Raw genomic sequence first — 23,790 nt, forward strand, 5'->3', positions numbered from 1 at the left:
AGATTTGGTTCTTGTGATTTTGTGCCCTACTGGTTCTGGGTCTGATGTTTGGCTGCAATCCAACTGTGTTTTGCTTGTGATGTGGCTTATGTTCTTTTGTGTATCTGTTATTAATGTGTCTTTTTGATTCAACCTTTTCTTATATATGGGGTCAAGTGTGTCCTTTAGCGTACACTTCAGCAATGACTGTGCTGATTATTATTTGATTACAAAATTGACAATACCAAAGGGATAAAAATTATACATATGAATATCAGGAGCCTGGTACCTAAAATTGATTTTCTTAGAACATGGGTTACTTTTCACAAACCAGGTATCATTACACTTGAAACTGGACTGAGTAGCAAAATTGCAGACACTCTTCCTAACTATGTGTTATATAGAGCTGACAGAGGTGTGGCTACATATGTTTCATCTAGCTTAGCCTCTGAATTAATTATACCTCTTGCAGAGCCGAAATACTTCCAGTGTCTTTCTGTTCAAGTAATTCTTCATGAGAATAAATATGTCACTATTAGAAATGTATATAGACCCCCAGCCGCACCTGCTGAGTCATCTCATTGCTTGAGTTCAACCATTAACTCCATTGATTGCAGCAATGAATTTATTATTTTAGGTGACTTTAACAGAAATTGGTTAGATAAAGATACAGAGATAAAACCTGAACCTAACTAATTACTAACCTAAGTAATTAATGAACCCACTAGTCACTCCTACCTCTCAGTCTTTACTTAACTGGATTCTTGTCTTACATTCAAATAGAAACACAAAAATTGGTCTTTTTTCAGATTGTTTTAGTGATTGTTTCAGTAGAATCAAACAATATAAGAAAATAGATCAAGACACAATTATTTCTGATTTAATTTCTTATAGTTGGGATAGATTCTAATCATCAGCTGATGTTCAAAATGCTTGGGATTTCCTTTAGGATGAATTTAGAGTGGTGGACAAACACACAAAGTTAAAGGCAAACACTTGTGAACTCACATCTCTTTTTAGGCAGAGGGATAAAGCAACATTTCTTCAAAGGAGACATGCTGATTGGGAACCGTACAGACGAACAGAAACATCAGCAAAACTCAAGTTCGGAATGCCAATTCTAAGTACTACAAAGAATGTCTGAGTAATCATTTCAAGAATCCCAAACAATTCTGGAGTAAAATTAAAGACATTTTCCATACATCAGACGAACCCTTTGCCAGTAGTTGCTGGTACAATATTGAATGATCTCTCACCTATTGCATGTGCATCCAATCAGCATTTCTCCTCTGTCTGCTCTAATTTAATTCCAAACAGTACACACATAACTTCCAATGCCACTCCATCCAGGATGTTGGCACAGTGGAGGATTACAAGTACCTGAGTGTTCGACAACAGACTGAGGTGGAAAACCAACAAAGGGATGAGCAGACTGTTTCCAGAGGAAACTGAGCTCTGATATTGGAAATCACTCTGTTGTAGCCAGACTTTGCCGTGGTCCACTGGGGAAGGAGCATCGGAGCAGTTAACACTGTACAACTCCTCACCTCGTTCAAAAGGTGAAACTCTTGAGTTGTATAGTTTCTGTCCACATCACTGTGAATTTGCATATATATTAAATTCATATTTTAGTCATATTCCTACCACCACTTTTCTCTTGTTCATAGTTTGTCATCTCTTGAATTTACTCTCATGTTTATAGGCTTATTCTTTGTCCCATTCTATTGTAGTACTTTATTGTGTACTCTAGTACTTTATTGTTTATCATTTACTTCGGGAGTATGTATAGTTTTTAGTAGTTTTTTATGTTTATTGCATTCTATTTTGAGCTATTTAAAATCTTTGTATCCGTTTTATTGCTGCTGTAACACAATCATTTCCCAATTTGGGATCAATAAAGTACGTCTATGTGTCAGTTACCTGAAAAACAAGAAACCAGCAGAGATGATGTGGAAACAGTTTTTATTGAATTGGAACACCAGCTGATAAATCAATTGATCAATCTGAATGATTGAAGGATCGTTGGGTGAAAACATTCAGTCCGTCAGCTGTTTGATAAATTCTAAAATGTACATGTTGCTGTGTGTTTGTGCGTTTGACCACTGTACATTAAAAACACTGCACTGTTACTCACTAAAAGTAAAACCTGCTTGTCTCTTATGTTTAGTTAAAAACTGCAGACGTCCTATAAAAACACACGTGTCCTGTAATAAGTGATTTAGAGTCAGTGGGTCACACGACAGGAAATTTAAATTTAATACAATTCAGTTCTCTTCTCAACAGAAAGGTCCCTGAGGGAGGAATATCCAGTAAGAAACTTACTCCACTGACGTGAATTTTTAAAAAGGACTATGGGAGTAAATGTGAGTTAAGTCAAGTGAGTTTATATGTTTTATTTATTATTGTTGTTGCTTTTGGTAAAGTTGTTTTTCTGATTCTTGTCTCTTTGTAAACATGTTTTTGATAAATTAACTGAATAAAACCTGATGATCTCAGGTCGAGAACCTGGCGTTAAACTGGAGGTTAAGTCAAGTTAAACTCAAGTTAAACTCAAGCTTAGCTCAAGGTAAACTTAACTGAAGTTAAAACAAAGTTAAACTTAAGCTAAAGTGAACTTCAGTTAACTGAAGTTAACTGAAGTTAAACTAAAGTTAAACAGAAATAAGTTAAGCTTAAGTTTTGCGATCATTCTGCAGCTTTTTGATTTTCTTTTAAAATTCTTTTATTGTTCGAGTTTTTTCTTTTCATATCAAATGATTTGTGTATAAAACAAAATAAAGTGTAAATAAAAATATATTTCCATGAATATTGTGTTGACGGGATGTTTGACATGTAGCGAGTGACGCTGGAACATGAGTGTGCATGTAGACAAACTGATGAGTCATTGATTCTGACGGAAGCTACACTGAAAACTTTGTTTTATAGAAAATGTTTTTGTGTTTGTTTCAAGTCACAAACAGTCTGAAGGAAGTAAAACTCATCACATCCTTTTTCAAAATAAAAGTTTTAAATCCACACTTCACTAATCCAGCTTGTCTTTGGCATGACGTCACGAACAGCTGATGCAACGTACGTCCTCTTGCACATAAGAAAAATAAAAACATGATCCAGCTCAGCCAATCACAGCAAGGGAACCCAGGTAGAACCAGTGACTTCGGTTAAAGCTTCAGTTCATTTTGTGCCAGATCACGTTCGGAAACATTGTTGTTCGGAGGTTTCTGTGTTCAAGAGTCAGAATCAAAGTTCAAAAGTCCAACTTTGATTCGGTTTCAGTAGAAAAAGTTTTAGAAGAAGACAAACAATGTTGTGTTTGTTACACCAACAAATACAATCTTTTTGTAAATCAACTAAAAACTTTTTTAGTTTAAAGAAAATATCTGTCATTTTCACAAGAACCTCCTGCAGAGGGCACTGCACCACAATTTGGGAACTACTCTGTAAATCAGTCTTTACTCACAGGTTTGATTCCTGGGTCCTCAAGCAAGGCACTCGACCCCCTGAGCCTCCAGGAGACACTGTTTTCTGATACCAGGACACTTCTGAGACATCCACTCTGGGTCAAAGGTAGCCAGATTGATTCCTAAGTGTCCACTGCTGAGGTGCTGTTGAGCAAGGCACTAACATGTACAGACAGTTTCTGTGAGAGAAATCCAATGATGATGATGGAAAGGTCTTCATCATCATTGTCTTCGTCATCCTCAGGTCGGGAGGAGTCAACCATCGAGCTCAAAGCGGCGATGAGGACTTGACTTTCTGAGGGATTGTGGGTCGACTGGGTGGATCAGGAGGTCGTCTGCACAGAAACAAACATTTATTTACGCTCGTTTTTTTTTCCGTTGTTCTATTTTAATTTGTACGTTTTTCTGTTAGCACAGTGTGGTACGGCAGCTGCACTGTGCTAACAGGAAGGCTCTGCAACAGCTGATAAAAACAGCACCGCACATCACCGGGGCGTCCCCCCCACCACTTCATTTACACCACAAGGGCCCAAAACATTACAAAAGACAATACCCACCCCCAACACAGCCTGTTCATACGCCTGCCTTCAGGAAGACGGTACAGGAGTGTCAAAGCAAGGACGACACGCTTGTTAAATAAAACTTTGAACTCTGCCCCCACCCCTTACCCCTCACCCCTCTCCACTGACACAAACTTGATTCTGACCTTTAAACAAAAAAAATTTAACTAAAAACATATCTACCTCTACTCTGCATCTTTGTAAATTTTTTTGTATTTTGCACAAAAAAAAACTTTGTACATTGTATTTTGTAATTTGCACTATTTTCTATTTTTATATATTTAATTTCTTTTAATACTATTCCTTTTAAAAATGTGTATGCCGGGAGAGTAAAAACAAAATAAGAGTTTCGTTACGTGCTGTAAACTGTGTTTATCTGCTGTGTTTATGACAATAAACATCTTGAATCTTGAATCATCTGTCTCACGAATTAAAAAACATCTGATGCTTTCAGCTTCTTAAGTTTTCATGTTTTCTAATAAACTTGAATCAAAGAGGAAAAACTATGAGACGTTAAAATACAGAAAGATTCCGTTGTGTCGCAGTAAACTGATCTTTTCAAATTTCATATATTCAGACTAATGGTAAATATCAAAGAGTCGTACCTGTTGGAAACAGTTGCAGGTGTGACGGCGCTGTGTAGGCGGAGTTTGGTGTTTGAGGTAAAGGCAGCGGGTTGAGGGGGGAGAGGGGGAAGGTGGGGATGGGATGGTGGTGCCAGAGGGCGGGGCTTCTTTGGCACGATAGGTTTGAGTGAAAGAGGAACCTGAAGAGAGAAAATTTACATCGTCAGGGAAGAGAAAATGATTTAGATCTTTTTGTAACTGCATCGTTAAAATGTTGTTAAACATTATAAACAGCTGATGCATCGTGCATTCTCTGGCACGTTAAAAAACAAAAAAAACATGATCCAGCTCAGCCAATCACAGCAAGGGAAGGCAGGTAGACCCGGTGACTTCAGTTAAGGCTTCAGTTCATTTTGGGCCAGATGTATCCTCAATTAATGAAAATGTCCCCAACGTTTGAACGTCAGAATCAAAGTTCTTCTTGACTTTCACTTTCTGCAACTATGTCAAAATCTTTCAAATCAAGCGTCATGAACTTTTAATGTAAAACATGAAGGAAGTGTGTAGTGTGCAGACACTACGAAGAATTATTTTCTTTATCGATTGTTTTCATCATTGATAATTTCTCTGAGGTGATATCTTCAAACATCTTGTTTTGATAAAAGAAAGGTCTCCGACATTTCAGAAATGTTCCTGATGTTCCCGAACGCCTCACATGTCAAACCACATCTCACCACCAGGTCCCAATAATCACAGTCAGAGCTACATGTTAACATGATTTTTCTACACGCTACACATGGCAGCCACATGCTAAGAGTGAGCAGGTGGGGTGGGGGGGGTCTACCTGTTCAGGTGTGACGGGGTCAGGGGGGAGTGGCTTGTTTGGCGGAGCTGGTTGTTCCACCAGCTGCTGCAGGTTAGTGAGAAGGAGGAGAGAGACGAGTGAAGCGACACAAAGACGAGTTAATTAATGTTCAAAAGTCAGAGGTGAAAATTCTGCAGCTGAGAATGAAACAAAATGTCTGAATCACGGGATTTAATGAAGCAGCAGAACAAAAGAGAGAAAAAACACAAACGCACAAACATGAAAAACTTCCTTTGTCAAGTTTCACACAGTTTTATTAAGACAAAACTGTCTGCACATTATTTTTTACATTACACGCTTTACCTCACATGGTCACAGCTTTTTGCACGTCATTTCCTTAGGCGGCATTTCAAACCAAACCAGAGACACTGACAAGCAAACGGGACGAGCCCCAGATGTAACCACGTGTCGGTGAACGCCTCCACTTTCTAATATCAACGCTGTTTTTTTTCATAAACCTGTGTTGAACATTTAGTGAGTCCTCCGACCAAATTCTACTGTGGAAACTTCTAGTGATCACTTCTGTCCCTTGTCAGATTCATCAATATGAGCGGTTGATTATATAGAATTGTGAAGCTTATTTCTGATCCCAGAACCTGAGGGAAGTAACAGCGCACACACACAGACACACAGAGACTCTGCTGCTCTCTCTTTGTGTGTCCCTCTCTCTGTCACTGAGATGTCTGTGATCTCTGCATCCATAGACGGGGCTGTTAATGTTTATTTATCGCAAGTCATATCGTCATCGCAATATTAAACAACGTTTTTGCATATCGCATGTTTTCCTAATATCGTGCAGCCCTACTACACACTACACTTTACAGTACACAGTACACAATCCAGGCAGCGGTGACTGTACCTGGCCGTTGGGGGGGCGGGTTTCTGTCTAAGCAGTAGATGAAGATGAGTTGAAACAAGTCTCAGTCACTAAAGGAACATTTCTGCTTCCAACACTTAAGGCCTCATTTCAACTCCTGTCGACCAACAAGCTGTCGTTCCTTCACCTCAGAAACCAGAGAATCGCACCACTCAGACACACAACAGCTTGTGTCCATCATGAACGGTTGAACACATGTTCATCATATCAAGTAAATGATCCTATGGTATTTGTTTACTATTAATGATTATTGATTGTGATGAATTGATTAATATCCACTGATCTTTCTTGTGTTTTTACTTGACTGAAACCTCTGAAAAAATATTTCCTTTCTGTAAAACACATTGTTCCCACTGTCCCTGATTCAGATGACGACAACAACACAAACTGCTCACACACTCTGACCCGTTAGCAGCAGCAACATGATAACACGCTGACGTTAACACACATGCAGGTGAGTTCAGGTTAGGTTACCTGCGGCAGGGAGTTTAGGGTGGGGTCAGGGGGGAGTGGCTTAGAGGGAGGAGCAGGTCTGTCATGAACCTGATTGGAGAGAAAACAGGAAGCATGGTGAAAGCTGAAACATGCAGAGCAGATGTCAAAGGTCAAATGAGCAGGAAACTTGATGACACCACAGGAGCAGTATGGAGGCACGTTTGGAGAATCAGTCTCCAGTTACTTCAGTTGTGTTGGATTCTGCTGCAACACTGTTTACCCCTCAAACTCCAGAAGTGTTTTGTGGACACAGCACAAACACACACACACACACACGCACACAGTAAAATGTGGACAGGGTTAGATTACCTCTTTCTGGGGCGGTGTCATTGGGATGTCGGCCTGTGGGTTCAGGTGGTATCTCAGTGGTCGGACCTGATCTCCGTCGTCCACTCGCTCCATCATCTGAGTTCTGGACAACAAGAACAGTCATTAAACTTTCTGGAAATCATTTATAGTGCCACCCAGAGGCCGCCGGCTGTAATGGCGTGGGGCCTGAAATGATCCTGCAGTTTTTATACTTTAATTTTAGGGGGGGGTGTTAGGGGTTCTACATAAATACAAACTAAACCATCCTGTTCAACAAAAACTTAAAGCTGCACCTGAAAACTATAAAAAGTTCTCTGCTGTTTCTAACCAGAAATAAACTGTATCATCACTTTGAACCAGGAGAAAAAAACTCAGTAAGACGTGGATCAGTGCAGCTTTAAGTCTGAAGTGGCTTTAACGACAGGGTTGACCACAGAACAGGACCCGACACGTTCCCAAGTACCTGGGGATGTGGATATGCTCAAACTCCAAGTCCCACATCTCACTGTGAGTAACACTGCATTGTGGGTAAGAAAACACCAGAATCAGACTGAAGACAAGTTTAGAGATGAGTTATCGACCAGGTTTAAACACAAAAGTCTTCTTTCTCAAGAATAAAGTTGTCATTTTGTAACTGGATGGATTTTATTAGACATATTTAAAATATAATGAATAATGACAGATTTGTATGAAGTAACATATAACCACATAATCTTTATGTAATAATCTTTTTAGTCTCTGGAGGAGGACATCAGAGATAATCTCTGATGTCCTCCTCCAGAGCCGCGTGGATCAAAGTGGACATTTAGGCTAAAAACCTGTGGCTTGTGGACACTTGGGGGCATTTTGTGTTTTTTTCTGTAGTTATTTACATTTGAAGAACTGATCACCAGTTACTTCAGTTGTGTTGGATTTGGCTGCACCACTGTTTACCCCTGAAATTCATCCCCCCCTCCATCGGCAGAGTGGTAAGTAGATGATGAGTGAATTTTCATTTCTCTGTGAACTATCCCATTAATAATGAACTGATATGTATTACCGGTTGTGTTGTCGAGCTTTGCGAAACGGGCTGTTTGGTCCAACACAGAGGAGACTCTGACGCACACGTGGGAAGCGAAGAGCGAGGAAGAGGAGGAGTACTGGCAGGATGAAGAGGAAGACGACGAGCATGGCGACTCTGACCGGGTCCGACTCTGAACACACAGATACACAAAGGGGCGGGGTTAACTGAGTCAGGGATGAGATGGTTGTCAGTTTTAAAGGTCCACATTTTAACCTGCTGCAGCTGAGGCCGGGCCGCTGTCCACGCTGCCGCCATGACCGGAGTGCCTGCAGTCAGGTGGAGCCCAGCCCACATCACAGTGACAGTTATTATTACTGTTACACACCTGAAACACATACATGCAGCAGGTTACACTCACCCACATTCTTTTTACAGGTGAGTGAAGTATCAAATCTGACGAGTCGTCCATCACTCACCCCATGACCGTTACATTTCCTGCGGCAGTCGTCAACACCGAAAACGGACACTTCCTGACACTTCTGGTTCAAACAGGCCTGAAAGAAAAAAAAACATTAAAAACATTTAAATGTCTGAAATGAAATGTTTTAATATTAAAATATAATTAAGACTGTGTGTATCTATGCCTACGCTTACTTTTCCTTTTTTTGGAATAATCATTCATTTCACATCATGTGATGTTAGAGAATGTGACAAAAATATTTGTTTTGTTGTACATTACCAATAAAATTGTTTTATCCTTTGTGAAACCTAAACCCTTCGGTTTTATTTCCTGCTGCCTTATCTCATCCAGGCCTGCTGGGGGCATTGGCTGACCTTTCCAGGTCCACAGGCGGTGCCCTGGGCCACAGTGGCGGGGTCGGACACGTCGTCTCCCAGGTGGAAGAAGGTTCCTCTGCAGACAAGGTCACTGAGGTTGAAGCTGACAGTGGTGGTGAGGATCTCTGCGTTGGTGCCCAGTAGGGGGCGCTCTCTCCCACCCTGACACTGGATCCGTCCGCAGTGAACATCACTGAAAATGAGGGGGTGTGTTACTGCAGGACTCTCTGAGTACTCTGAGAACTTTGTGTGTTTACAGTGTGTTCTGTGTGTGTACTGTGTGTGTACTGAGCGCACTCACGAGTTTCCACAGGGGACGTAGGATCTGTTGTTCAGCTGACCGCAGTTCCCATATTTATTTCCTTGTTTATTGACAGATGAGAAGCAGACGGCCGGAGCACTGGTGGCGTCTGAGGATGGACATGCAACAAAACCTGGTTTCACATCACTGTAGACTTACTGGAACAGTATAAACTGGTTTAATATCACTGTAAATACTATAAACCAATTTGGGATCAGTATAAACTAGTTCATGGTCAATATAAACTAGTTTAGACTGTGAACAGATTTTGGTACAGACTGGTTTTGAACAGTTTTGCCTTTGGTCACTATAAACTGGTTTGAGGTTCAGTAAACCGGTCTCTTACTGGGTCCCCACAGCGTCTGACACTGGGTTTTCATGCTGGCACATACTCCTCCGTAGCAGTAGGTGGTGCCATCCTCACAGGGCTCTCCGTTCTGCAGGAAGACATTGGGGGGACAGTGGGGGGAGGAGCCAGTGCAGAACTCGGGGAGGTCACATTCTCCAATCGGCTCGCGACACACAGAGCCTGCTGCCCGCAGCTGAGGAAGGAGGGGCTAAGAGTCACATACTGATGTCAATGACAAAGATGGCGTCTGTGAGCGAGTGTTTGAATCTTACTTTACAGTCTCGACAACAGATTCCATCAGAAGAACATTGAGCTCCAGGAACCAACTGACACGTGGAGGCGTTACAGCAGGGGTCATCACACTCCTGACCAATCAGAGCACAGCATCAACAGAGAGCACCACACCCACACAGCTGGTGACAGGTGAGTCAGGTAGACAGGTGAGTCAGGTGAGTCAGAGAGACAGGTGAGTCAGAGAGACAGGTGAGTCAGATGAGTTAGAGAGACAGGTGAGTCAGGTGAGTCAGGGAGACAGGTGAGTTAGAGAGACAGGTGAGTCAGGCAGACAGGTGAGTCAGACAGACAGGTGAGTCAGGTGAGTCAGAGAGACAGGGGAGTCAGGTGAGTCAGAGAGACAGGTGAGTCTGGCAGACAGGTGAGTCAAGCAGACAGATGAGACAGGTGAGTTAGAGAGACAGGTGAGTCAGGCAGACAGGTGAGTCAGAGAGACAGGGGAGTCAGGTGAGTCAGAGAGACAGGTGAGTCTGGCAGACAGGTGAGACAGGTGAGTCAGACAGACAGGTGAGACAGGCAGACAGGGGAGTCAGACAGACAGGTGAGTCAGAGAGACAGGTGAGTCAGGCAGACAAGTCAGACAGGTGAGTCAGAGAGACAGGTGAGACAGGCAGACAGGTGAGTCAGACAGACAGGTGAGTCAGGTGAGTCAGACAGACAGGTGAGTCAGAGAGACAGGGGAGTCAGGTGAGTCAGAGAGACAGGTGAGTCTGGCAGACAGGTGAGTCAAGCAGACAGATGAGACAGGTGAGTTAGAGAGACAGGTGAGTCAGGCAGACAGGTGAGTCAGAGAGACAGGGGAGTCAGGTGAGTCAGAGAGACAGGTGAGTCTGGCAGACAGGTGAGTCAAGCAGACAGGTGAGACAGGTGAGTCAGACAGACAGGTGAGACAGGCAGACAGGGGAGTCAGAGAGACAGGTGAGTCAGGCAGACAAGTCAGACAGGTGAGTCAGAGAGACAGGTGAGACAGGCAGACAGGTGAGTCAGACAGACAGGTGAGTCAGACAGACAGGTGAGTCAGGCAGACAGGTGAGACAGGTGAGTCAGACAGACAGGTGAGACAGGCAGACAGGTGAGTCAGACAGACAGGTAAGTCAGAGAAACAGGTGAGTCAGAGAGACAGGTGAGCCAGAGAGACAGGTGAGCAGACAGACAGTTGAGTCAGGCAAGCAGACAGACAGGTACCTCCAGCAGGCCACAGTCACACTCCTCTCCTCGCTCCAAGTACAGGTTTCCACAGCGAGGTCCTCCCAGCAGGCGATCGGGCTGCGGGATGTTGAACAGACACATCCCGCCTCCGTGCAGCAGACTGATGGACAGATCTGCTGCGCTGCAGCTGCTGAACTGCTGACCTGGCATGAACCTGAAGGTCACACGCAATGACAAATTCAGAGAGCAGGAAATGGCTGCTCGCCAAACCCACACTGGCCCCAGTTAATATATCTGGTGCTGACCCAGTCGATGGCTCCATGATGCATCCTCCTAGCCGCGGCTCGTTCTGGCAGGAGCAGCGGCGTTCAGCCGTGTCGTGGCTCATCCCCAAATTGTGACCAAGCTCATGCGCAACAGTGGAGGCCACGCCCAAGACGCTGACCAAGTGATCCTGAGACAGATACAGAGAATTGTGTTTGTATGTAATCCAACTCTGAGGTGCAGGATAAGTCAGTTACTTAAACTCACCACATTGACTCCACCAGACCTGTCTCTGGAGCACATGGACGACTGAGACGCCATCCCCACTGTGGTGCCGTCAAATGACCCGCCCCTGCACAATAAAACGAAACGCTACTCGTGATTATTACAGCAGGACTGACGCTTTTATTTTGGTAAATGTTCTTGTCATACATGACAAGCTGGGCGTTGTCATGTCGAAGGCGTGGCAGCAGCTCTCTTGTTCTCCACTCCAGAAAGTTGTTGAGTGTGTCTGTTGGACTCTTCTCCACCTGGATCTTGTCTCGGTCGCTCCAGATCTCCAGACCGGTCAAAGCCACCCGCACGTTCAGAGGACGGTAGAACTGAAGGACAAGAGAGAGCATCTGGTTTCCACTGGTTCAGTGATGAGCAGCTTACAGGTCAAAGATCAGAGGTCTTACCCAGTCCACCTGGTTGGCCACGTCCAGCATGCGGTAGATGATGGTGTTGTTGTTCTTCTGATAATTCATGAACTGAGACGAACAGATGAGAGACGATCATGTGACGCATTAGCATTTAAACACAGTGAACTACCATCACTGCTGCCACTTAGTGTTGAAAAGATGTTACTGCAGGTAAACAGATATTTGTATTCATTTTTTATATTTACTGTAATTAATTCAAAGGAAACCAATCAGATTTGTTTACAGAAAAGCTTCAGATAACTATGTCACAAAGACACGCCGCCCTCAGAAGTGCATGGGTTCACCGGTAAGATGTAGACAGACAGGTGAGTCAGACAGACAGGTGAGTTCACCGTTAAAGTGTAACGTGTTAGCTAGTGTTTTCATGAAGCTCATTTTGTAATTTTAGTCGTATTTCATCTTCTCCCTCTGTTATTACATCTTTGTGTTTCCTAAAGTTCAGTAAGTTTGAACAATCACACACACTCACACACACACTGACCTCCTGGTGATCAGCCACCAGCACCAGCTCGATGTATTTGGTCTCTGACAGGATGTCTCTCTTTTTCTGCAAAGGACAAAAGAGAGAACAAGCTTCAGCACATGAAGCTCTGTGATTGGCTGTTTCTCAGTGAAATGCAGTCTCATTTAATTTGTTTGTTTGGTTTTTTGGGGGGGGGCATCTATCTCACCCTGTGTGTGTGAGTGAAGGTGTGGATCGGGGGGACAGTGGTGTGTGACACCCCGCAGCCTCCAGCACCATCTCCCTCCAGAGGACTAGTGGAGAACAATAGGTGGACTCCTTCTTCTTCTTCACCTCCTTCTCCGCCTCCACTACCTCCACTGCCGTCTCCTCCACTCTCCCCTCCTCCCCGCTCCTCCTCCCCCTGCTGGCGGGGGTGATGGTGGTCACCCTCCTGCGGCTGCAGCTCAAAGCTAAGCTTGGAGTTGATGGCGATGACGCCTCTGCAGGAGGAGACAGCAGCTGATCAGGGTCAGGAGGATTCAGGTGATGTGTTCAGGTACCTACACATGTTTGTAAGTCATAAAATATTCTGCTCATGGCTGAAACGTGATATAAAACATACATCACATCAGAAAGACCTGACTTCACTGTTTGTTTAACACCTGGACTGTACCTGCAGGTTCATGACATCACAATTAGTCTGCAGTCAATCAGCTACTGATGCAGACAAACACTTAAAATGTCAACTGTTGTTGTGTGTGTTCTTACAGTCTAAATCATTGACCCTCAAATGTCACAAGGTCAAGGAAAAATGAGAAGGAGAAGCTGGAAGGAAGGAGAAAGGAGAACCACAGTGCAGAGGAAATCGAGCTCCACTTACATTTGCCAAAACAGAACGACACGTCATAAAAAAGAAGTGTTCAGTTCAAACAGAGGAAACATTTAATATCAGTTATTTAAAGAAATAACAATAAAACAGGTTTAGTTGAAAATGAAAATAAAACTAACAGGACTGAAATGACCTTAACCTTGACAAGACCGATCTACTTTTCCTTCCATGGAAAGTCGCTCCCACCCATGACCTGACTATTACCGTTGACAACTCCGTGGTAGCCCCCACCTCGACTGCTAGGAACATGGGTGTGACACTGGACAGTCAACTCTCCCTTACTGCCAACATTACTGCAACAATCTGCTCGTGTAGATACATGCTGCACAACATCAGGAGAATACGTCCCCTTCTCAGGCTCTGGTCCAGGCTCTGGTCATCTCACCCTTACTGATGACAACTGCAACTCCCCCTGGCTGGTCTACCTTCTAATGTATCCGACCTCTGCTGCTCCTCCAGAATGCAGAAGCTGTGGGGACCCGCTCCTCCGCTCCCTTCACTGGTTACCAGTGGATGCCTGCATCCATTTCAAAACACTAGTACTTGTACCGTGCTTAGAAATATTTCACTTGACCTGTGACAATAACCAGGATCCAGAGGAGTCGATGGGTACGAACAGTGTGAGAACATAAATGGTGAGTTTTGTTTTTCACTCATTCAGTTTGAGTCGAAATTCAACAACAACAATTCTAAAATGTTCAGAGTGAGAGCAGCTTTAGTATTAGATACGTTTTTCTTCTTTTTTGAATCCAGGAGACAGTGGTTTGTGTCTCTGAGTCTCTGGAGCTTGACCCTGAAAACCACAAACTGGACCAGGTCTCTTCAAGTGAATTGCTGAGTAAACTCCACTAATCCTGCTGCAGAGGTCAGAGGTCACACACATTGATCCAGATCAGTTTAACCTGCATAGAAACCCTCATGTCGTCACTCAGGTTTTGTGCTGAGAACGGCCAAGAAACACAAAGAGCTGAAACTCGATAAATCCAGGACAAATCAGATTAAAAGAGATTTATTTTCTTTCACTGTTGGAGAATAAAATGTTTTTCTCTGGTGTTAAAAGACATTTGTGACTCACTGAAATGGTTCTGACATTCATCCTCAGCACCAGTGGCAAAGCTGTGTTCTCAAACCCATTCGTGCACAAGTGTTTCACATGCTCACATGCTGTGATGGACACTCGTGTGTCCAACAGAAATGAGGAATCGAGTCAGACACAAAGGAAAAGCTGATATTGTGTGTTAGTGCGGCTCGGGATGCATAATTCTATCAGAGAAAACAAAGGGAGCCTGATGCAGTTGATGTAGATGCAGTTTGTGACCCTAAGGCATCAGCTCAGCCAACATGTCCAACTGGTTCATCAACACGATGAATAACACTGACTGACCTGAGTCCGGAGCAGGTGCTCAGAGCCACTCTGGACTGAGGGAATCCTCTGACGCTGCCGTGGTAATAACAGTGAGTCTGTGGACGACAACATGTGTCACATGTGTGGAAAACACCAGACACACAAAAGACAGAAGGTGGTGCCTTCACTGACTCACCACAGGGTCGGCTGTCACAGACACGCCGGTTCCATTGGGCAGGTAGTAGAAGACGATGGGTGGTTTAGGCAGCAGGTTGCTGCAGAGACACAGATCTCAGATATTTATTAACTTCAACACAGACATTTTCACAAAAACACGACAACTAGAGAGCAGATTTCCAATCAGAACATGAGTGAAGAGAGAATTCACTTAATGTTGGTGTGGATCCGGATACAGGAATTTTTTTTATCCCTTTAACATTTTCACTGATCTCTCAGAGAATAATTGATGATGAAAACTATCTATGACTGATGACAGCTTGTGATTTGGTGCAGATTAAATGGAAGGGACTGATTTTAGACAGTGCAGAAGCATTTTCACACTCACTGGTTCTTCTCCAGGTCCAACAAGAAGAGTTGTCCTCCCACCTCCAGTCCACACTGCAGCCTGTTGGGGTGACCATCCTGAAACACAAGAGGAAAACCATTCTTTCATCCACATCCAACAAGAAGCAGCAAGGAACTGAAGGCAGTGAAGAACGTCTCACTGAAATGGTTCTGACATTCATCCTCAGCACCAGTGGCAAAGCTGTGTTCTCAAACCCATTCGTGCACAAGTGTTTCACATGCTCACATGCTGTGATGGACACTCGTGTGTCCAACAGAAATGAGGAATCGAGTCAGACACAAAGGAAAAGCTGATATTGTGTGTTAGTGCAGCTCGGGATGCTTAATTCTATCAGAGAAAACAAAGGGAGCCTGATGCAGTTGATGTAGATGCAGTTTGTGACCCTAAGGCATCAGCTCAGCCAACATGTCCAACTGGTTCATCAACACGATGAATAACACTGACTGACCTGAGTCCGTGTCCAGAGGCAGTGAAGAACATCCAGACACAAACAATGAAAGTGAAGAATGTCCAGAGACAAACAGCGAAGGTGAAGAACATCCAGACACAAACAAAGAAGGTGAAGAACGTCCAGAGACAAACAGAGAAGGTTAAGAACGTCCAGAGACAAAAAGAGAAGGTGAAGAATGTCCAGACACAAACAGCGAAGGTGAAGAACGTCCAGAGACAAACAGAGACAATGAAGAACGTCCAGAGACAAACAGAGAAGGTGAAGAAGGTCTAGACACAAACAGAGAAGGTGAAGAACGTCCAGAGACAAACAGAGACAGTGAAGAATGTCCAGAGACAAACAGAGACAGTGAAGAATGTCCAGACACAAACAGAGACAGTGAAGAATGTCCAGAGACAAACAGAGACAGTGAAGAACGTCCAGACACAAACAGAGACAGTGAAGAATGTCCAGACACAAACAGCGAAGGTGAAGAACGTCCAGAGACAAACAGAGACAATGAAGAACGTCCAGAGACAAACAGAGAAGGTGAAGAACGTCTAGACACAAACAGAGAAGGTGAAGAACGTCCAGACACAGAGACAGTGAAGAACGTCCAGACACAAACAGAGAATGTTAAGAACGTCCAGACACAAACAGAGACAGTGAAGAATGTCCAGACACAAACAGAGAAGGTTAAGAACGTCCAGAGACAAACAGAGACAATGAAGAACGTCCAGACACAAACAGAGACAGTGAAGAATGTCCAGACACAAACAGAGAAGGTTAAGAACGTCCAGAGACAAACAGAGACAGTGAAGAACGTCCAGACACAAACAGAGACAGTGAAGAATGTCCAGACACAAACAGCGAAGGTGAAGAACGTCCAGAGACAAACAGAGACAATGAAGAACGTCCAGAGACAAACAGAGAAGGTGAAGAACGTCTAGACACAAACAGAGACAATGAAGAACGTCCAGAGACAAACAGAGACAATGAAGAACGTCCAGACACAAACAGAGAATGTTAAGAATGTCCAGACACAAACAGCGAAGGTGAAGAACGTCCAGACACAAACAGAGACAGTGAAGAACGTCCAGAGACAAACAGAGACAATGAAGAACGTCCAGAGACAAACAGAGAAGGTGAAGAACGTCTAGACACAAACAGAGACAGTGAAGAACGTCCAGACACAAACAGAGAATGTTAAGAACGTCCAGACACAAACAGAGACAGTGAAGAATGTCCAGACACAAACAGAGAATGTTAAGAACGTCCAGACACAAACAGAGACAGTGAAGAATGTCCAGACACAAACAGAGAAGGTTAAGAACGTCCAGACACAAACAGAGACAGTGAAGAATGTCCAGAGACAAACAGAGACAGTGAAGAACGTCCAGACACAAACAGAGACAGTGAAGAACGTCCAGACACAAAAGGAGAAGGTGAAGAATGTCCAGAGACAAAAAGAGAAGGTGAAGAATGTCCAGACACAAACAATGAAAGTGAAGAATGTCCAGAGACAAGATGAAGAATGTCCAGAGACAAACAGAGAAGGCGAAGAACGTCCAGACACAAACAGATAAGGTGAAGAACATCCAGACACAAACAGAGAAGGTGAAGAACGTCCAGACACAAGATGAAGAACGTCCAGACACAAACAGAGAAGGTGAAGAACGTCCAGAGACAAACAGAGACAGTGAAGAACGTCCAGACACAAACAGAGAAGGTGAAGAACGTCCAGAGACAAACAGAGACAGTGAAGAACGTCCAGACACAAACAGAGAAGGTGAAGAACGTCCAGGCACAAACAGAGACAGTGAAGAACGTCCAGACACAAACAGAGAAGGTGAAGAATGCCCAGAGACAAACAGAGAAGGTGAAGAACGTCCAGGCACAAACAGAGACAGTGAAGAACGTCCAGACACAAACAGAGAAGGTGAAGAATGCCCAGAGACAAACAGAGAAGGTGAAGAACGTCCAGGCACAAACAGAGACAGTGAAGAACGTCCAGAGACAAACAGAGAAGGTGAAGAATGCCCAGAGACAAACAGAGAAGGTGAAGAACGTCCAGGCACAAACAGAGACAGTGAAGAATGTCCAGAGACAAACAGAGACAGTGAAGAACGTCCAGACACAAATAGAGACAGTGAAGAACGTCCAGACACAAAAGGAGAAGGTGAAGAATGTCCAGAGACAAAAAGAGAAGGTGAAGAATGTCCAGACACAAACAATGAAAGTGAAGAATGTCCAGAGACAAGATGAAGAATGTCCAGAGACAAACAGAGAAGGCGAAGAACGTCCAGACACAAACAGATAAGGTGAAGAACATCCAGACACAAACAGAGAAGGTGAAGAACGTCCAGACACAAGATGAAGAACGTCCAGACACAAACAGAGAAGGTGAAGAACGTCCAGAGACAAACAGAGACAGTGAAGAACGTCCAGACACAAACAGAGAAGGTGAAGAACGTCCAGAGACAAACAGAGACAGTGAAGAACGTCCAGACACAAACAGAGAAGGTGAAGAACGTCCAGGCACAAACAGAGACAGTGAAGAACGTCCAGACACAAACAGAGAAGGTGAAGAATGCCCAGAGACAAACAGAGAAGGTGAAGAACGTCCAGGCACAAACAGAGACAGTGAAGAACGTCCAGACACAAACAGAGAAGGTGAAGAATGCCCAGAGACAAACAGAGAAGGTGAAGAACGTCCAGGCACAAACAGAGACAGTGAAGAACGTCCAGACACAAACAGAGAAGGTGAAGAATGCCCAGAGACAAACAGAGAAGGTGAAGAACATCCAGAGACAAGATGAAGAACGTCCAGGCACAAACAGAGACAGTGAAGAACGTCCAGACACAAACAGAGAAGGTGAAGAATGCCCAGAGACAAACAGAGAAGGTGAAGAACATCCAGAGACAAGATGAAGAATGTCCAGACACAAACAGAGAAGGTGAAGAATGTCCAGAGACAAACAGAGAAGGTGAAGAACGTCCAGACACAAACAATGAACGTGAAGAATGTCCAGAGACAAGATGAAGAATGTCCAGAGACAAACAGAGAAGGTGAAGAATGTCCAGACACAAACAGAGGCAGTGAAGAATGTCCAGAGACAAACAGAGAAGGTGAAGAACATCCAGACACAAGATGAAGAACGTCCAGACACAAACAGAGAAGGTGCAGAACGTCCAGACACAAACAATGAAAGTGAAGAATGTCCAGAGACAAACAGAGAAGGTGAAGAACATCCAGAGACAAGATGAAGAACGTCCAGACACAAGATGAAGAACGTCCAGACACAAGATGAAGAACGTCCAGACACAAACAGAGAAGGTGAAGAACGTCCAGAGACAAGATGAAGAACGTCCAGACACAAACAGAGAAGGTGAAGAACATCCAGAGACAAGATGAAGAACGTCCAGACACAAACAGAGTGGTTTCCTGCCTGTTAATGAGACACTTCCTGTTCGACACATCCTCAATTTCTCCTCTGAGCTTGGTAGGAAGTCAGTGTATGTGTGTGTGCGTGTGTTTGTGTGTGTGTGTGTGTGTGTGTTTGTGTGTTGAGAAGATCATCATCATTTTTTCCACATTTAATGTCAATGCTAACACTAACTGCTGTCGGAGTTCGTCAACCTGAGCTGTCCGATCAGCAACCAGCACGCCAACACGAGAGCGCCCCCCTCAGGATCAGTATCTCAAGGTCTGATCAATAGCTGGTCGGAGACGTCAGGACTCAAACTACCAACCATCCAATCCAACAGTGGCCACACCCCTGACTCTGACTGACCATTTAGAAGCACTAAAACAGATCCCCCGTTTTTCACTCTTCTTTTTCACCACACATCTGTCTCTCTCTTTTACCCCTAACCGTGTTTCCGAGGCTCTCTCGCCCACTCTCAGCATGTTAACACCCCCTCCTCCCCCTCGACATGTTGATCCCTCTTCTCCCCCAAACTTTCTCTCTCTCTGATGTGGTCATGTCTCTCGCCCAATCTCCAGAAACAGTGGGTGGGGCTCAGAGCTGCCAACCAGAGGTCGGGGTGTGGGCGGTCTGTCTAGAACTGAACTGGTTTCACTTTGTGGAGGAGCGAGGGTGGGGGGGTCGTGACCAAGAAGCAATCCATTTTAGATTTAAGCACATCCAGGATTCTTATTCACTTTGTTTTAACATGGGGAGACCGGGCGCAAATCTGAATCTTAATCTGCTTTTAAATGTGAGGAACTCAATTTCCTTCTTCTTCTCCATCTTCTTTTAAGTGGACTGTCCCTTTATTCCTACTTTTTCTTTCTACCTACTCGTTTCCTACCACAAGGGAATAATCATGAGGATTTCTGCAGGAAATGATCTCAGAGCTTCTGTCAACTGCACAGGAAGTGTCTGTCCCCTAGTAACCCTCCCCCTCTTCCTCCTCTGGTCAGATCTCAGGGTTTTAACAGGAAGTTCCCTCCTGGAGAAAACTGTCAGTGCTCCAACTTCCTTCCTGTTGGACTGAAGCAGGAGGAAACTGTCCGTTAATGAACGTGGGTGTTGACAGAACACGAAGAGATGAATTCTTCTTCAAGTCAAGTCAACTTTATTATCAATAATGCCATATGTGCAGGACATACAGAGAATTGAAATTCCTCCTCCAGACGACATTACGTTCAGTCTAATAAAGACTTTGTGGCCTCATCTCTTACCTGAACCCTCCACTACTATGTATTAGTTTTAAAATGCCTCACTGTTGCTATGGTTACACCTGGCGAAATTTTCCAGCCTCTGAATCAGTAGCTTTTGTAAAGGGTGGTAGTCTCATTTTTGTATTGGTTGTGTATTAGTATGGATAGGGTTAGTATAGAATTGTCTACAAACTATTTGTAGACCGATTTCGTCGCAGTGGCGCGACTAGACTGTCCCACTTCAGAGGCTCCTCCGAGTGCAGCCGACAAATGTGTCCTTCTAACCCAGAGCAACGAGGGCTCCACCGGGTGGAAACTGTGAATGATTCCTAAGATGTTGTAATCAACCTCTTAAAACAAAGAAATGTGACTGAGGTTTGATATTTTCCAGTTGAATCATAAACTTTAATATAAATAACTAAAAAGAAAAAGAAAACACACATACAAGGAAGCTGTTATTAAGAAAATAAACTTATTTTGATATATATATGTATATATCTTTTCTATATTGTGTATTCTGTAAAATAAAAGTTTGAGTTAATTAATTATTGATTAACCAGTTATCAACTAGTTAAGTTGTGGGGGAACATCAGTAACATCTTGTCCTGAATGTTTTGTCTCTGACCTGTAACGCCTCAGCAAGGCTCAGTCTATGTCCGTCCACCAGGACAAAGGGACGGGTCTTCTCCAACAGGGGGCGCCACAATCTGTCCACACCTGGGGACACACACCACAGACTGTAAATACATATGGTGACATTACAGCTCCAAAGGGTGAAGCCAAAGTGTCTCAATCGCTCCCTGGTGACTGGCTGCAGTATAGGTCATAATCCCTTCCTCCATGTCAGTTGATGGGACTGGGTGTGTTTCTGGATGTGTCAGGAAGTGAAGAGAGGTCAAGGTCATTTACAACCTGGGTCTCAGCCATCAGCTCTTTCATATTCCTCTTCCTGAGTTTACACTGTGACATCATGAGCGCTGACAGATTACTCAAAGTAATAGTAACACTTGTCGACGTATGCTGCACAGACGGACGCTCCGGTTATTTTATTTATCTTCACACACAGCGACAGGGATGAATTAAAGGCAGACCGATGTTAGTGCTACTTGAAAAGCAGCAAAGGTCCCGTGTTCTTAATCCACAAATCACAGAATCATCTCAGACGTCACAGTAACGCTGTTGTCTGGAAAATAAAACTATTCAATTCAATAAGATCAGTTTGTTTCTGTGGCGTCGTTCAGATTCACTGCAGCAGGATAACAACAGATTAAACACACACACACACAGTCAATGGTCCTGTTCACATCTGACGTTAACCCACCTACAGAGTAATCTGATTACAGGAGGACAGCTCAGAGTTCAATAGTTCAGTTAGAATCAAGCTCCAGTGTGGTGATAACAGTACTTCACTAAGTGACATTACCATAGTAACAGTACTTAAATTGTTCTCTGTTCATCTTTATATTCACTCTGATATGAGTCCACAGATACCAGAGTAGACAGTACTATATAGATATAATATATATCATACATTATATATATGTGTGTGTGTATATCAAAATATGTATGATTACATATATATAATATGACGTGTTAATTTCCCTCCAGGGATCAATAAAGATATATTTTTATCTGTCTGTCTGTCTACATTTCTGTCTTTCTGTTTACCTGTCTGAATTTTAACCTGAGTAAAGTACCGTAATCACCCCGGTATCGGGTAACGTACCTGTGACGGTCGCGGTCAGACCGTCGGTATCGTCCCGCGGTGCGTTCAGGGACCGGCAGACCGTGAGAGCTGCTCGGCCGCAGAGCAGCAGCAGCAGCAGGAAGGTCGCGGCAGCTCCGCTCATCTTCTCTGCGTCACCGGGCACCGGCAACAGGTCTCTGACGGCTTCGTGAGCACAGCTCGCGTTACTTCACCTTGTCCCGGCACCGGGGGAGCTCCACCAAAACTCCATGGTGTTCCCTTCCCGTCCGCGGGACCGGACCACAGCCAGGGGAGTGACCGTGAACTCGGTTACTGTAGCAGAAAGCCCGGTCCGGTCCTCCGGTCCTCCTCCGGCCCGCTATCTGCGTAGTTTTCTGGCGTAAAAAGTTCCGTTAGCACCAGGTGGACTCGGTCGGGTTGTGTTTGGTAGACACCGGATAGTCCGTTATTTGTTCCCGGGGCCTGAGGGGGCGCAGTACCGGGAGCTTATACAGGGAGCGACCGGTGACGTCATCGAGCTCAGTGAAGCTAACCGGAGCTAGCTACAGGCATACCGGAAGTACCGCAATCATCAAAATAAAGGTTGATGAACCAAATCTTCACGTGTCACATTTACATTAGAAAAAAGAAATATTGTTTAATGAAGTTTATAATTTCATTAATAATTGATTTATAATCCATGTTTACCTGCTTTTCACTGTAAATAATGGTGGACGACAGCTTCCTCAACTGAAGCCAAATCATCCCCTGGTGTTAAATAAATGTCAAAGATGGTTTCTGTCATTTCAGGTTGTTCTTATCTCACTGATGTTTGTTCCAGTGTTTCTGATCAGTTTGGTTTTAATTAGTTACTTGATGAGAGAGTGTTGGCGGGACCTCGATACCTCGGCTCCACGGTCACTGCAGACTCTGACTGTAAATTATGTCATCACCACAAGGTGCCAGTGTTGGTATCAAAGATATTTTAACTTAATTGTATTTACTGGGTGCAGGACAGATAGATTTTATTTTGAAAATATGTTGGATGCAGTATTTATACACCCTTCAGAGGGTTTTGAGGAAACACACAGACACATACAAACACACATGTCGTAAATCGTCCTTCCTGCAGGAAATTAAATCAGACTAAAACTGAAATAAACCATCACTCCAGAGCTGGCCACAGACCACCAGGGGGCCTTGACCAAAATTTGGTTGGGGGCCCTTCTGTGACGTCAGCTCTTCAGAAGTGAGATAAGTTTGTTTTCAAACTGTGAGAAGGGAGCGAGTGTGACCTGAGCAGTTCAGGGTTCAGCAGGATTACAGCTCAGTGAGATGGAAACTGATTCAGCATTAGATTAAAAAGAAGTGAGCGCAGCACGTGCTGGAGATCAGCTGGTTACATAACTCTGCTGTAGGCAGACATTCTCATGTGATCATCAAACACACACGTGACGTCACTGAGCAGCTGATTCAAGCCTCTGAACTGCGACTCCACACTCAAGAAAAATCATCAGGTTGAAACGTGCAGCGCCACCTTCAGGCTTCGTCCACACTGACACGTTTTAGGTTTGAAATTCATCACTGTTGCTACGGTTACGCCAGGTGTAGTTTTCCAGCCTTTTGTAAACAATGACGCATACACCCACGTTCTCTTTTGTGATGACTCGACAACCAGCGGTGAAAACAAAGCGTCTCTAACACTTCCTGTCAGTAACAGTTCCACCTCGTC

The 23,790-nt window shown here is 44.0% G+C and overlaps 1 protein-coding gene across 11 annotated transcripts; it reads right to left on the reverse strand.

The window, feature by feature from the left end:
* Nucleotides 1-1,924: 1,924 nt before the first annotated feature.
* On the reverse strand, nt 1,925-22,617 carry adam15 (ADAM metallopeptidase domain 15). 11 transcript variants are annotated; one of them, XR_011245814.1, is made up of 25 exons: nt 22,098-22,615; nt 20,997-21,088; nt 15,255-15,331; nt 14,886-14,964; nt 14,729-14,805; nt 12,682-12,955; nt 12,492-12,557; nt 11,987-12,058; nt 11,739-11,908; nt 11,574-11,658; nt 11,348-11,496; nt 11,079-11,256; nt 9,872-9,964; nt 9,597-9,792; nt 9,251-9,359; nt 8,947-9,142; nt 8,589-8,666; nt 8,386-8,497; nt 8,149-8,302; nt 7,110-7,212; nt 6,780-6,848; nt 5,408-5,473; nt 4,603-4,763; nt 3,437-3,772; nt 1,925-3,197 (listed from the first exon to the last, which is right to left on the reverse strand). XR_011245814.1 is itself a non-coding variant. In XM_069536721.1 (24 exons), exons 1-24 carry the CDS (start codon nt 22,219-22,221, stop codon nt 3,706-3,708), a joined length of 2,844 nt encoding a protein of 947 aa, XP_069392822.1. In that variant the 5' UTR covers nt 22,222-22,615; the 3' UTR covers nt 1,925-3,705. The 11 variants fall into 11 exon arrangements, 6 of the variants coding, with proteins under 6 accessions (XP_069392822.1, XP_069392821.1, XP_069392823.1 ...); XR_011245815.1 differs by lacking the exon at nt 5,408-5,473; XM_069536721.1 differs by having other exon boundaries at nt 1,925-3,772; nt 5,408-5,470.
* Nucleotides 22,618-23,790: the final 1,173 nt, after the last annotated feature.

This window comes from Paralichthys olivaceus, chromosome 13, assembly GCF_024713975.1.
Source record: "Paralichthys olivaceus isolate ysfri-2021 chromosome 13, ASM2471397v2, whole genome shotgun sequence".
NCBI lineage: Eukaryota > Metazoa > Chordata > Actinopteri > Pleuronectiformes > Paralichthyidae > Paralichthys > Paralichthys olivaceus.